We start from the raw sequence: 14,655 nt of genomic DNA on the forward strand, positions 1-14,655 counted from the left end.
TAGAAAGATGGTCCATCAGTGTTTCCAGTAATACTGCTACTCTGCTTTCCTCAGTAGCTGTCAGCTCTGCTATTGCTGTGAAGTTAATGTGAGGTGACTCATTTAGCAGCACATTATTACATCATTGGAACATGATGTAAGGCACATCAAGCATTATTAAATTAGCCTGAATTTTGCAGTATGACAGTAACATTTTATGCACATTAGCACCATACTTAGTGTTCCTTATGGGAATATAGTTCAAGTAAACATATTAAGACATAATTTCAGATTGCTTCTCAGGATTTCCCAATTTCTTGTTTATCAGGAACAAAATACAAGCTTCAGTCAAATGTTAAGACAGATTTAGTGGCATGTTTAGTGTTTCATGAATTACTTTAAATATATGCTGTTACTTGAACAGTACCTCGGAGAAATAAATAGCTGATTTCTCTTTGAATCTAAGTTGGAACGAACTCATCCATCTGCCATCTTTGTTCTGATTTGACATTGAGAGTTTTGTCATTTACGTACTGCTCAGAGCTAAATCTCTATTTGCCTGACTCGTTTGTGCTGAAAAAATACTGCAGAATTTAATGTGGTATAGGTATTGAGCGATGGGAATTCATACTGTTTTTGTCTGGTTTTGAAAAACCATGACCTTTGTGGTTGTTTATTTAATGATAACTTTCATCGCAACTGAATGTGAGACTTTAAAGGTTGCATCTTGTCTGCAAGACTTAGCCATGTGTTGAAGAATAAATTCAGTTTTTCGTGATTATAAGTTGATGGTTCTTAACATCCTTCACGCGCTGGGGAAAAAAAAAGAAAAAGGTTCTTTGTGTATAGAAAGTGTGTCTTACCAGATGCACTACAAGAACTTGGAAGTAAACCAGTGTCCTTAGCACCTATTTTTTGAACAATTTAACAGACGACTTTGGCAAAAGAGATGTTTGCAAGTGCGTGTTTCCTTGGCATTTGCATAGTCTGGGCAAATTTAGCCTCTTTCGAATTCAGAAAAGACTTTAAAGTCATTTAATCGAATGAAAACCTAAAGAGCAGTCCTTACTACAGTCCCACAGAAATTAGTATCTCACAGGGCTCTCCAACATCTCACACAAGGGAGCGTTATATAAGCAGAGCAACTCTTGAGAGTGAAATTGTCAGAAATTAATGCAGAGAGCAATTTTGACCAAGATAAAAATGTGAAAACGTAAAGAATAAAATACAATCAGATAATGTGTGTTCTCACATTTTTCCCCCCGTTCGCTGCAATTGCCTTTGGCACGTAAATATTTCATTCTGTCTCCCTAGATGAAGTAAGTAGGGTTGTTTCTTTTTTAAAAAATCTGGTTAATGGGAAGCAGTACCTTTGAACAAGGCTGTATATGAGTCACAAGCTGGAGACTGTATAATGTCAACTGCAACTGAAAATAAGGCACATACTGCTTGCTGCCTGGCTATTCTGATGACAAATTTGAGTTGTCTACAGGAAACATAGAAACTTGCTCATAATGTGCGTAGGCAAAAATGGCAGACTTTGTGTTCCTGGTAAAGCAGTGAGGCAGAATGAAAGCAGGTATCCAGTGCAGGATGTAGTTACTAGCTTACTGCATGAGGAAAAGGGAATAGAATTCTGAATAGCACAAACTCAAAAAGTATTCTTTAAATATTTAAGTTACATAACTGTAAGATGTGTAAAGTAGAACGCAGAAGATTTGGCGCTTTTTTTTTTTTTTTTTTTTTTTTAAGTAAAATGTCAAGTAGAATGGAAGAAGAAGCATGCAGACATGAGTACATTAGAAGATAAGTATGTATGAAAATACATGCAAAGCAAAAATGAGATTTGCTGACAAATGGAAAAGCAAACAGTATGAAAAATATAATTCAAAATGCATGGTTTCTTTTAAGAACAAAAAAGTTGAAGGTAAAAAAATGAGTGATTGTGAATACTGGGGTAGAATATTGCTTTGCTGGTATATGGCAGCTGAGATGTTACTTAAAATGTGAGTCGAGGAAGAAAAGCTTAAAATGTGGCTGTTATTCACATGTGCATGAAAGTTTCCAAACAAATTTCTCCATTTGCAAGTGTAGCCCTTGAACAGCAGCATGGATATCTGTCTTTGCAGGTGCTCCTGGAATGCTTAGCCAGCTTTCTAGTGGTCCCTTACTCTAATACAGGGGCTATTGCACCATGCCACTAACATGCTTCACCACGGCTTTATGGATAGGTCTCTCTGAAAGTAATGCCTCCTGTTTATTTCCACGGAAACTACAACATATACAAAGAGCACAATAACACTGTGTGATAGAGCAAATTCTCAGCTACAAAACATTCTTTTTCGACTGGTAACTCAGTGGAGTCACCACCACTAGCTATGCATTTTTGTCAGCAATGAACAACAGCGTATGTTGCTAACATTGTGTACCAGCAGAGGTGACCCACTAAAATGCACCACTTACACTTTATTGTGCTGACATCCACTGCTTGGGCTCCTTAAAGGTTCAGCAAGCATTGATGTATGTCAGCGGGTGCAGTTTTTTCCACACGAAGGAATTCAGTTCTATGCCTTTGCTTCATGTGCACTTGCAGTCAGACACCATTCTGTCAGACTGCCCCTCTGCTGCCATCTGTTAGACAGCAGCAACATGTAATGAATATTCCATATTGGTGGGAAGGTTCAGCCTCTGCTGTCATACCACCAACATCTGCCTCTGATGTCATGTGCCCGTGTAATAAAATAGGAGGTGTTACTTTTGGAGCAGCCCTTGTATGCCGAGGCATGGTAGGCCCTACATGTTGGACAGCTGTTGAGAACAAATACGTCGGATGTTTCTCCATCGCTCTAATGATCAGTTCTTAGTTTCCTGGTAACCTGATGTGCAAACTTGAGAAATGCACTTTTCTCTTATGCACGTTTATGAAGTTTCAGGAGTTCTGATTTCTTTTTGTGGGAATTCTGTTCATACCTGAAGCTTTTTAATTGCTCATCTCTAATGCTCTGACCCTACTTGTCTTCCTTGGGAGAAGTGATCAGACAGTTACTCTGGCTGAGGCTGTGCCTTCTGCTCCTGTGGTATTGTGGGGCAAACAAACAACTAATTAAAGGCTTCAGATTAATACAGAAATTCAGATAGTTAAACTAAGAGTGAGAAATGGGCACTTTTAGACCACAGTTGAGAACAGGAAGTAATGGTGCGGCACAAGGGATACTAGAGGTTGGGTAATTCTCTCTGGCTGGGGTGTTTCAAATCCCATTGGGCTTTTTTTTTTTTATTTTTTTTTATTTTTTTTTCTCAAATGGCTGGTAGTGGAATAAATTAGTAGTTGCTTCAGATTTAAAAATGCAGAATATACATTTCAATGCATAAGGAAATATTATATATAATAAGGAAAAAAAATGTAGGCTGTAAATCTAATTATAAAATAGCACATATGCCACAGAGGGGTTCCCATTTTGTAATGAAATAAAGAAGATGTATTAGAATTTACTGTAGTGCTAATGAAACCTGTCAGATTGCATCAGCTGTGGAAACAAAATGCATTCTCTTTTTTAAAACTGAAGTGTCTATTAAACAAGAAAGCTTTTCCTCCTCGATGTTTTAGATGGATTTTTCGAGTGAGGCAGAAAAGTACATGGTGTTCTGGGCCTTTCTTATCTGTGTGGCCTTAGAAAAGGCTACAAGTGGGTCCTTCCTGCCTCTTTTAAGGGTCTGTAGAGATGCCTTAATGCCTATTTGTATCCAGTACTGAGTTACGGAAGTATATATATACATACATATGTAAGTATGGGAGGGGAGAGGAGAGTTAGTACCAAATAACTTAAAAGCCAACAAACTGATTTTATTTTGTAAATTTTCTTTTTAATCTCTTCTTCTCTGATGCCTTTGACATCAAGAATCTCTCAAAGCAGATTTTCCAGTCTGAGCTATGGGCCTGTTAGAAACGCATCTTCTGAAGGAAGCTGACACAGTGTTAACTAAAGTAGCAACCCTGGATGCTGTAGCTGATACTTTCTTAAAAGGAGGAGGTGCTGAGAGAGATACATTTTAAAAGCATGAGTTTTATTTTGCTTCCTTTTACTTCTCAAGTAAAATCAAGTTACTTTCTCTTGATTATGATTAATTAGAAGCAAATTACTGCTTGTGCTACTGGGAAAATCTGTGTCTCAGCAGATAGGGAGCTGCTTGCAGGCAGAACCTTCTTAGAAAGTTTTTTTTTAAAAAAGTACTGGGCATAAACTCGATTTCTTTTTCCAGAGCTAGAGGTGTCCACCTGAAGTTAATCAGGGAAGACATCCCCTTGAACAAAGTGGGTAGCAGGTGTTGGGAATTAGTCAGCAGGGTTGAGGGATGCTATTTATAAAGGAGAAGCAGCTTTGGGAGAAATCATTTTAACTATCTACAAGAAGCAGACAAACTGTAACTTGTGTTCGTGCTTGCCTGTCTTTTTCTCACACTATTTAGAATTAGCAGATTTCCTTGCCTTGTTTTAATTTTTGATTGTTTGATTATGTTGAAGGTTACAGATGTCCTATAAATCAGTAGATATATTTTAAACCTTGCTGTATAGGGAAGTAAGAAGCATTTTACACCGTGGAATGCAGAATTTCTAATTTATTAATTTATTTGCTGAATGTAGTTCTTCCTGCCTCAGAGTTGGGTGCATTTCAGTGACATATTTACAGTATTATTGGAGAATAAGGGAAAGATTAGCTCAGTTTTCTTAACTGTAGCTGGATTTAATGGGGTAGATTGCCCTTGGGATTTTCTTGCAGTGTTTATTCTTTATGTTTCTGACTACTCTAACAGGCTGAGCTGCCATTTTCTTTCCCTTTCTTCAGAGAATGTTCCATCCCAGATTTTGCACCTGCAGAGGTTATTGCTTTCAAGATGAAAACTGGAACTGGGAAGGCAGAATTAAGAGTAACGTAAGCAGCCTGTTGTTTAGCAGTTACTGCCTGAGATGGGCAAGGAGTGGGGCTTGAACAGATTGTCAGTGAATGGAAAGAAATGAGATGATTTTCCATTTTGACTCCTCTTTCATGGAACTAAGCCATCCATCTTGCATTGGTTTTGAATGTGTAGCAGAGTGTTTTTCAAGATGATAGTGCTTCTAATGCCACAGGTTTCTGAAGAGAAGGAGGAGAAGAATAACAACATTCACTGGGAGTGGATGGGACAGCACTACTTTATCTGAAGATAAGTGCTCACTGGGCTTGCCAGTCCATGGACTAGCCTTGTGTTGGGATTACCTGTCACTTGATCATATATGAAAACATACGTGTTTTGCATGTTAAGTCCCAACAGTTGCTGTATTTTTTTGAACCCTCATTATTTTACACATTTTCTAACTTGGTGCTTGACTGTGTAGGAGAGGGGATACACAGCTTTCTCACCATGTAAATGAAGCATTCTACAAACCATGTGAAATCTTTTAGAATTATTTCGCTGAAAATGAAGAGGGAGAGAGAGAAGCAGGTGCAAGGATAGTTTGAACCTTATATATCCTTTATAGCTCTCTTCTGTAAATAAGACTCAGCAGAAGGCCTTTTATATTATTGATTTATCACGCTTGTGTATTGTAAACAGAGAGAGAAGGGAGAAGGCTTGTACAAAAAAAAAAAAAAAGAATAAACCCTCAGCTGTTTCTTTTCTGACATTTTGCAGTTCTCCCCCCAAACCTCCTGCTTTTGTGTTGTCACAGTGAGGAAGACATTCAAATTATTGTTTTCATAATGTAGCGAAAAGATGCAAAGGGAAGGAGCCTGACCTGTAATCACAATGCTTAGTAATGCCTTGCTAGAACGCAGTGAGCAATGCAAAAATACCTTGCCTGGGGGAATGAGTAAAGACAAGCTGAGCCAGCATAACCTCAGGGACTGGACACTGACATCAGCAGGGTGCTGCTTTTAGAAGTGGAAGACAGAATTTGTAGTCTTGCAAGTATGTGATATCGGTGTGGGGAAACCACTGTCACATAAGAGAAGGAAGGTATTTGTTTAAAATAGTTGTATTGATTGGGTGTTTTAAAGTTGTTTAGATGTGGAGGAAATGCAGAATGTTTCTTTCCCTTCACATTTAATCTTTACTGCTCCCACTGCTTAAAAAATGTGCATAAACTTCTTCCTGTGGTGTTTTCTTCACTGTTCTCTGTTCCTGTGCTCCATCTCAGTAATACTGCATGCATGTGAACAGATTATCCGTAGCAGTGCATATACGTGGAATAAGCAACATATTGATACCTCGGTATTTTTCAGAGTTAATGTTAATTAGGAAGACAGTAGAACTAAATATCTGTTGTTTTGTTTATGATGTTGCATCACTTCAGTGTTTAGTACCCTAGGTAGCTGTTTTTTACTCCAGTGAGCTAGATTAGCCTGATTACACTGGCAGGATGCAGTTGATGGATGACTGTCATTATCTTCTCAAACCTGCATGATACTTTAGGTATAGGAGATGATAATTAAATTTTCAAGAGACTACATCAAGATTATAAGATCTAAGTATCTTTTTTAAAATGAGGAATATGTTTGCAATTATCAGTGTGTTGTTAGAGGACCCTCTCCTGAGGTGTTTTATTAGCAACCCCTGATTTCCTTTAAATTGATCAAGAAAAAATACTTAAGTTATCATGTAACGCTTCAGTCGTTTTGTTGTTGTTGCTTTTTTAATTCTGATTTGTTTCTACTCCTGAAACAGACGAAAAATGGATCAAATCTATTGGTAACGGCTTGAAGAAGTACAGGTTAGCACAATATATTTAATGAAACCTTGTTTGAGACAAAACGCTAGAGAGGATCATAATTAATGCCTCATTTTCTGCCAGTTGCTATTGATTACTCATTCAAGGTCCCTTTGTTCTCAGACTGGTAACGCTATTTCACATCACAATTTGATGGTATTCTGAGGATGAGATTCTTTAACGACATACTCATAATTGCAAACATATCTCTAGAATTTAAATTTGAAATGAATTTACGTTGTATGTCAGTGTTGGTTATTTTCTCCAAATTCACCTCCTATGTTGGAGTGCATGTTCATTAGAGGTGCCTAAGTTTGTGGACTTACATGAAGTGAAATTGGACATTTTCTGTATTAATTGTATTTTTGGCTTAAACTGGATTCTGTCTAACTCAGGTGAATGGTTATTTGCGTCCCAGTCCTCTGTGCTGCACTAGTATCTCACAGAGCAATTATTTGTCCATGTTTAATTTTGTGCTAGCTTTTCCTTTGAAGTTGCAGTAACAAGATGCACAATTTAAGTGGGGGACCTTGCAAGTTTAGCAGAGTTTGACTTCTCCATTTTGCTGTATTCATTTAAACTAGTGTGTGCATGTTGTCAGATGTGTTCATAAGTCAAGACATACAAAGTATCAGGACACACTTTATGCATACTTGAAGTCTTCATCATCTTGTTCAATCAAAGCAACAAAATGCTTCTGCTCTGTTACTGCAGTATTTCGGGCTTACAGTAAGACAGGAGCTGCACTTCTACTGCCTGTTCTGCATAATTCTGAGAAATGCTGAGTGAGTTTGTCTCCAAGTATGTCCTAGTTTCTCTCTTTCATGGAATTTGTGCAGCTGCCTTCTGCCTGCTAGTCAGGAAATGAGGATTGGATTGAGATGAGTATTGTTATTTTGCTGTAGTGAAATGATGTATCTAAGCCCCAATTGCTATATAAACACTTAAGTGCTTTGATTGTTTGCCCCCCTTAAGTAGGAGCCTCACTACTGGGACCGAATGCATAAACTTCTTGAAAAAGAAGCCAATTCCAAAAGCTTGGAAAAATAAAAACTAGTTGACTAGTTTATTGAGGTGAGAGGGGAGTTGTAACTCTTTCCTGTGGAAAGGGATCTGGGGTTTCTGCCGTATCGCAAGTTGCACGTTGGTCATCAGTGTGCACTGTGAGCCAAAAGGGCATGGCTGGCAGCAGGGCAGGGGTGCACCAGGCCTGATGCTGCAGCTGGGTGCCTGGGGCTGTTGTCCCACTGCTAGCACAGCCTCACCTTGAGCACTGTGGGCCCGTTTGGATGACACAGTGTAAGGATGTTAAACTATTGCAGTGTTTCCAGAGGAGGCCATCAGGGACGGTGAAGTGTCTGAGGTGTCAGGAGTAGCCAAGGTCCCCACGTTTGCTTGGCCCAGAGCAGAGAAGACTGAGGGGAGGCCTATGGCAGCTCCTCACAGGGAGCGGAAGGCAGCACTGAGCTCTGCTGTCTGGTGACAGTGAGAACAGTGAGGGAACAGCATGGAGCTGTGTTGGGAGAAGCAGGCTGGGAAGTAAGGAAAGGCTCACTTGAAGGTGGTGGGCATGGAACAGACTGCCCAGGGCAGAGGGCACAGCCCCGAGCTGCCAGAGTTCAGGAGCATGTGGACACTGCTCTCAGACATAGGGTTTGATTTTTCAGGTGGTCCTGTGTGGGGCCGGGATCTGTGTGTCATCACATCCTGTGAGCCCCTCCCAGCTTGGGTTTTTGTATGATTCTGTGAACTCTCATTTCCAGAACAGAATGCATTTTATGCCAACACAATAGCCCTGTCGTAATTGGTTGCGTACAAGGGGCTATTGCTTTTTATTCTCAACCATGCTATTCTTTTGATAGAAAAGAATGAATAATGTGAAGGCACGTAGTTGTGTTTGGATCATACTGTTTCATAATTTGGCTTTGTCTTCTACAGGAATCTTAGTTCTTAAAGTATTTGCTAATAGGTTTGCGTTTTAAAAGTAAACATAAGCAAGATTTGAACCACTAAAAAGGCTGATTCCTGGAATGAATCACAAAGCCAACTGCATATAACAGATTTTTGAAATGGTAAAACTTAATATGCAATAAGATAACATATGGATAGTATTTGTTTAAAATAAATGAATAAATGCTCATATATATTTCAGCATAGCTTGGCTTTCCTATCTGCATATAACCCAAACGCTTGAGACCCTCAAGGAGTGTTGTATAAGGACATCTGTAGGTTTTTACTTGTCGAAATTTTTTACTGTCAAAGCAAGGAAATCAAAGAGTTGTTTACCAACATATTAGAACTCTGCTGGCCAGTGTCCTTAGAGTTCACTGAAGGCAGAGTGGTATTTTGGCATCAAATTGTGCCACTGGGATTGTAGAGGCTGGAAGAGTTAGACTGTGTAAAAGAAAACTTCCAAAATAGTCAAATTGTTTCTTATTTGTATTCTCTTTGAATCTTTGAAGGAATCAGTTTTAAAACCATTTAAAATGTGTTGAGTGAGGAGCTCTTTCTTTTGAACTCTCAGGCATACCATTTTGATATAAGCATATGGTTGATTAATTTTTTAGTTTGAAAGGAAACTAGCTTTGCTTGGAGATAAATGCAGCTGCAGTACAAACTTACTTGTTGTCTGTGGCAAAGATGCTTCAAGATACAGAGATGCTGCCAGACTGCTGCTCATCCTTCCTATGTAGATCCGATTCTCTTCCTTCCATCTCACCATTTCAGCAGTTGAGTACATGACTTTGTTGCATTTCATTTTCCTGAAAATAGCTTTCAGGAGAGGCACCCCTGTATAATGGTTGTCTAAATAGCAGCCCTTGGTACTTGTTCAGTTGTGTTTTTTAAAATGTGCCTTTATTTTTGGGCTCAGGTCATGCCGTTTGCCTTGAGGCTATCGAAACTTCGGCTTTTTCTGAAAGAGATTATCTTGAAAAGTAAAGCAGCATGTTTACCTCTTTTCTCTCTTCCAGTATCTTTGGAATGGGGATTGTTATATTCTTAGTCAATTGTAATAAAAGTCTTTTCAGGGTGTGGTTTGTTTTTCTTAGATTAGTTATTGAACACGCATTCCCTTGGGAGAATACTGTTTTAAATAAGTTCCTGTTTGTTTCAAAGCTGGAAATATGCCTTACAAAATCCAAACAGGCAAAATTTTAAGGACGCTGCCTTTTTATTTATAAGAGCAATCCTACTCAGCAGTGTTCAGGAGAATAACCAGTCATTGATTATTCTTTAGTAATTGGATTCATACTTGGCAGATGAGGTTCGGATTGAGAGTGACTGTGCCCTATGGAGAATGTTGCAAACTCTGCGTAACCAATCTGCCTCTGTGCAGGGGCTGGGGGCAGCTAGGCAGGAGGAGCTCGGTGCTGGTAATACAAAGCCTTTCTGCTATCCTCAGAGGTATTTCTGTATTCCTTTCTTTATCAGATGCCCTTAGGAAAGGATCAGTCCTAATCAATATTGCTTCTCAATTGGTTCAGACAGGCAGAAAAATCAATAAGATGAAGTAATGACATCTATTTTTATTTTATTTGGGAAGACTTGGGAACAATTATGAAATTTTAAACAGATGCCTCATTTGATGGTGGAAATGGCGAAAGAGGGTTCTGGTTTCTGGGTGGTGCTTTTTGGTCAGTTGGTTTGGCTTTTTTTGGTTGGTTGTGGTGGTTGTTTGTTGTACTTGAGAGGAATAAAAACTCTTTACCAAACACAGTGTAGGCTAGGAGTCTTCTGAATAACGAGTTGCACAGTTTGGGATTTACTTGGTCTGTATACAGAATGCAGAGGTCCCTCCCAACCTCAACGTCTCTCGTCTGTCACTGGGGCCTTGCTTCTGCTACATGAGAGAGCTATCACAGCACTTCTTCCATGGGGGCTATTGTGAGGAAACTTTCCTTCAGTTCTGGGTAATCCTGGGCTGGAGATCATCTTACTTTTTGTGAAGTCCTGAGATAAGTACCAAATTTACAGCATTAGTCTTTATTTTTTGACAGTGATGGTTTAGAAGAAGCGCTTTTCACGAAGTATTGTCCAAGATTCCTACTTGGGCCATAATGTGGCAGGTGAGGAGAACGAGAAGCAGCGGTGTGTGCATGCAACGCTGAGCTGCTGCGGCCTGGGAAGCTGCAGTGCTGAGCAGTTGCTGCCATTGTGGGGCCTGCAGCTGTGCTGCCTGCAGAGCCTGGCTGCAGCTTTGGGAGCATATGGGGTGGAGGAGGAAAGAAAACAAAACTTGGGAACTGTGGGGCTGAAAGGAGGAAACTTAAGTAGGTGACAGCTCAGGCTGGTTTTGGTGTAAATGTTAATCCAGTCAGGGGTTTTTATCTTGCATCATCTGATGATTGAAGTGCTAGCACAGTTTGAATGTAGGCAGACATGATTGTTATCCTGCCAACCAGCAGCCATATGTTTTACTTCTCCTGTGTATGAAGACTGGACTGCGTAATGACCTAGAACGAAGAAATGAACATCAAATAGTTTGTGTGACCTTAAAGCACTTGCATTCTGAGTGTATGAAAAGCAAAATACAGAGATTTAGCTGTGGATGTTAGTGCAAGTGGAAAGCCGTATGCAACATTCAGCGTTAAAGCTCCAGTGAGTCCATTTTTACTGCTTGGTTTATGTTTCCTTCACAAAAGATTTCTTCGGGTTTCAACCCAGTGTTTGGGGATTGTTGGACTAAAAGTTAAGCGTGGTACCACCCATGAAAAAACATAATCTCATAAATCACCAGTGTTCACTTCAGTGTCACAGAAGTTGAAAAGGAAAAAGGAAACAAAATATGTTTGAATAACATGGAGAAGCTTTTAAAATATGGTGAGGTTTTATATTCTGTGTTACTCTAATCTGTTATCTCTTTTGCCTTTGTGATTTTTTGGGGGATATTTCTTACATTTTTTTATGAATGTAATGTTACTGGATTTCTAAGTGCATACTAAAACCTGATGTCACACGGTAAATTGAGCAGTTTTTCTCAATTGTCTTTATAATGTATAATATATTAGATGCTATTTGGAAAATTAAACAACGTATTATGATTTTTGTTAACAATTCAACTGTGGATTATTCTTTCAGACCCTTTAAAGAAGTGATTCTGTTGTTTGGAGGCTTACAGCCAAACTTTCTCTTCCTTTCTGAATTATGCTATGTGATATTTTCTGAACTCAAAGGCCTTCACTGAAAACCCAGTAAATGCCTACATAGCATATTGTATGCATTTAATAATTTGTTAGCATGATGTATTAACAGCTTAATTGCTACAGAGCTTAATTTTTTTCTCCTCTGTATATTTTGCAGACTAGCCTGCTCCGCTCAGATATGGGACTTGGAAGTCCAGGTCAGCTGTCATCCTCGGGGAAACCTGGGACAACCTACTACCCATTTTCTGGCACAAATCAGCGCCGAAGACCACTTCATGACTCGCCAGCTCTTGGTGAGTAACACCAACTTTCATTTGTGACACATCTCTGCAGACTTGCTTTTTTTTGGCAGCTCATCCTGTGTACTGGAGATGGCTGTATACTGAGCACTTGAAATTACAACAGAACGCTGTAAGAGAGAGCAGAATTATTAAAATTTTCTGTGAGGTGCTAGTTTGAATTTGACACTGATCGGTGTTGCTTATAAAACAAACAAGAAACTGCAGTACAACCCTTAATTGCAAAAGCAATAATGACAGATGGATAGGAGTTGATGACCAGCTGAGTGCCCTTAACCCATGCCATCATTAACTCCTGGAAATGCCTGACCTTGAGGTCATTACCATTATTTAGTAGGAGAAAGACACAAAAGTGAAACAATTATCCTTTTATATGCTAAAAGTAACTTTATTCAGGGAAATACATAGTTCATTGTAATTGGTTCAACATGCCTTTAAAGTTGCTAGCAATTGGAGACTAGTAGTTTATCCTGAAGTTAAGCTACTTTGCAGAACAGGCAGGAAAGAACCTACTTAGAAATAGTTATAATACTTTAAGAGCATTTGCGCTGTAGAGATGCTTGCTGATAAATAGAACTTTTCTTCTCAGTCATAGTCACTGGTAATATTTCATAGCTCTAAGGACTTTCTGCTGCATTAGAGAACCAAGAATGAGCCAGCTGTTCTATCATTTCTGCTATAGGAGTATCCCAAATAGCTGAGTATGCAAGTTAAAACAGAAGAAGAAACCCAAAAAACCCACCCCTGTAACCTGATATTCTAGTTTAAAAGCTACCATATTTTCCATGTTAGCATTTTATGTCATTGATTGCTCTAGTTCTGTGTATTTTTTTTGAATGCTCCTTCTTCTTTGTAGCACAGAAACTCATTCTTTCTTTCTGAAACAGTTATATTGTATCTTTCTGAAACAATATAACTTAAAACATACTTCAGATAAAATGGCATTTCATCAAATCTTGAAATAACTTTAGTATTATCTAAAAACTGTGAACTGCAAGCATTGAAATAGTCCTAAACATGCTTCATGTTGGCTTTTTTTGAAGCCTTTAGTTACAAAAATGTGCCTTTGGAACTTTGCCTATACCTACATATTGGTTCTTTTTCATTCAGCTTATTTAACCTGTTGTCAGGACAGCCATCATTTAGTCTGGGGTTGCCTTTCTTTACAAATATTTTTGGAAGTATTCATGCTCCTTAGTATATGCAGACCATATGCAGACACTCTTCAGATCTGTTATGATAGAACAATCTAAGGAAATTTCAGTGAAACATTTTGTTTGCTGGTTTCTTTTCGTAGAAAAGACTTGTGTTACTGTCTCACTGTTTATCCCCATCAGTTCAGTGAAAAGTTAAAACAGCAACCTGCTGTGGCCGTGAGTAGCAGGGCGCCTGCTGCAGCATGACTTTGGGTGCTGGACAGAGGCAGTAACATCTGCAGAAAGTTGGGGGGTGTATGAAACGATAACTGAGGGAGAATCCTAGCCCAGATTGTCACATTTCTATTATATACTTGAATATGTAGCTTAATGAGATTATTGTTCAAACTGTGCAGAATTTAAGCTCCAGATATCATTGAATTAAACGTAATGAAGGCAAGTGTAATGTTTTCAGGGTAGTACTCCTATTTATATTTCTTGTTGAATGGGGAACTCAAGGGCTATAAATCTTTTCAAACTGTAGCAGCATAATATTCCTCTGTCTGTTATGGCTAAATCTGCCCAACTGGAACCTGGGACATGAGAAGATGGATGTTACAAATCTATGAAAGTGCATTTTCAAAATCCCAGGGAAAAAATAGATCTTGAATCTTTTCTGGTGGGCTTGAGAGTGTACATGTGAAATAGCTGTTTTAGGTTTGTTTGTTTTTGTGGTTTTTTTTTTTTTAATGGATTAGTTAAAGGGTATAAAACTACTGTCTGAGAATATAAAGCAGATTTGAATTACAGCTTATCCAGGGTTTTCAACAAACTCTCTTCAAATTTGCTCCTTTAACTTAATTGATATCAACCAGTGTTCCCTTTTAGGTCATAGTCTGTGTGCAGTTTAAACACCTTGCAAAAAAGCACTTCCCTTTCAGACACCTCATATGGCATGATCAGAGTAAATATATCCATCAAGTATGTTTACCTGCAGTTTTGTGCATTTATTACACCTGGGAATGAGTAATTTTTTATCTTGTCGTATCTTATGCTAAAATTGTAATAATACTCTTCTGAATTAAAACAAAAATAGAAATCCTATGTTTTAATTGAAGACTCAGTGGGTCAGCTGTAGAAATTGTAACATTCATTTTCAGAACATCTGTTAACTTGTAATTTGCATGTATACGATTCAGATTAGTGTTATTAGCAGGTGACTAGACTGGTTCAGACTGTAGAGTTAGGTAGTGAAATCACTGGCTACTTTTGTTTTGTGAATATTCTTACTGATAGAAGGAAGCAGGTATGTTTCCAACTTCTGTTAGATGAAAATTTGAGTTATATTTGTT

At 38.6% G+C, this 14,655-nt stretch overlaps 1 protein-coding gene across 8 annotated transcripts in view; it reads left to right on the forward strand.

Moving 5' to 3' along the window:
- TCF12 (transcription factor 12) overlaps positions 1-14,655 on the forward strand; it is a 158,014-nt gene that overhangs the window by 94,164 nt on the left and 49,195 nt on the right. For all 8 annotated transcript variants that reach the window (XM_052672619.1, XM_052672622.1, XM_052672617.1 and 5 more), the window contains exon 8: positions 12,026-12,161. In XM_052672619.1, the coding sequence (XP_052528579.1) occupies positions 12,026-12,161 (136 nt within the window). The remainder of the gene's footprint in view (positions 1-12,025; positions 12,162-14,655) is intronic.

This window comes from Tympanuchus pallidicinctus, unplaced genomic scaffold (genome assembly GCF_026119805.1).
Source record: "Tympanuchus pallidicinctus isolate F22 unplaced genomic scaffold, pur_lepc_1.0 scaffold12, whole genome shotgun sequence".
Taxonomy (NCBI): domain Eukaryota; kingdom Metazoa; phylum Chordata; class Aves; order Galliformes; family Phasianidae; genus Tympanuchus; species Tympanuchus pallidicinctus.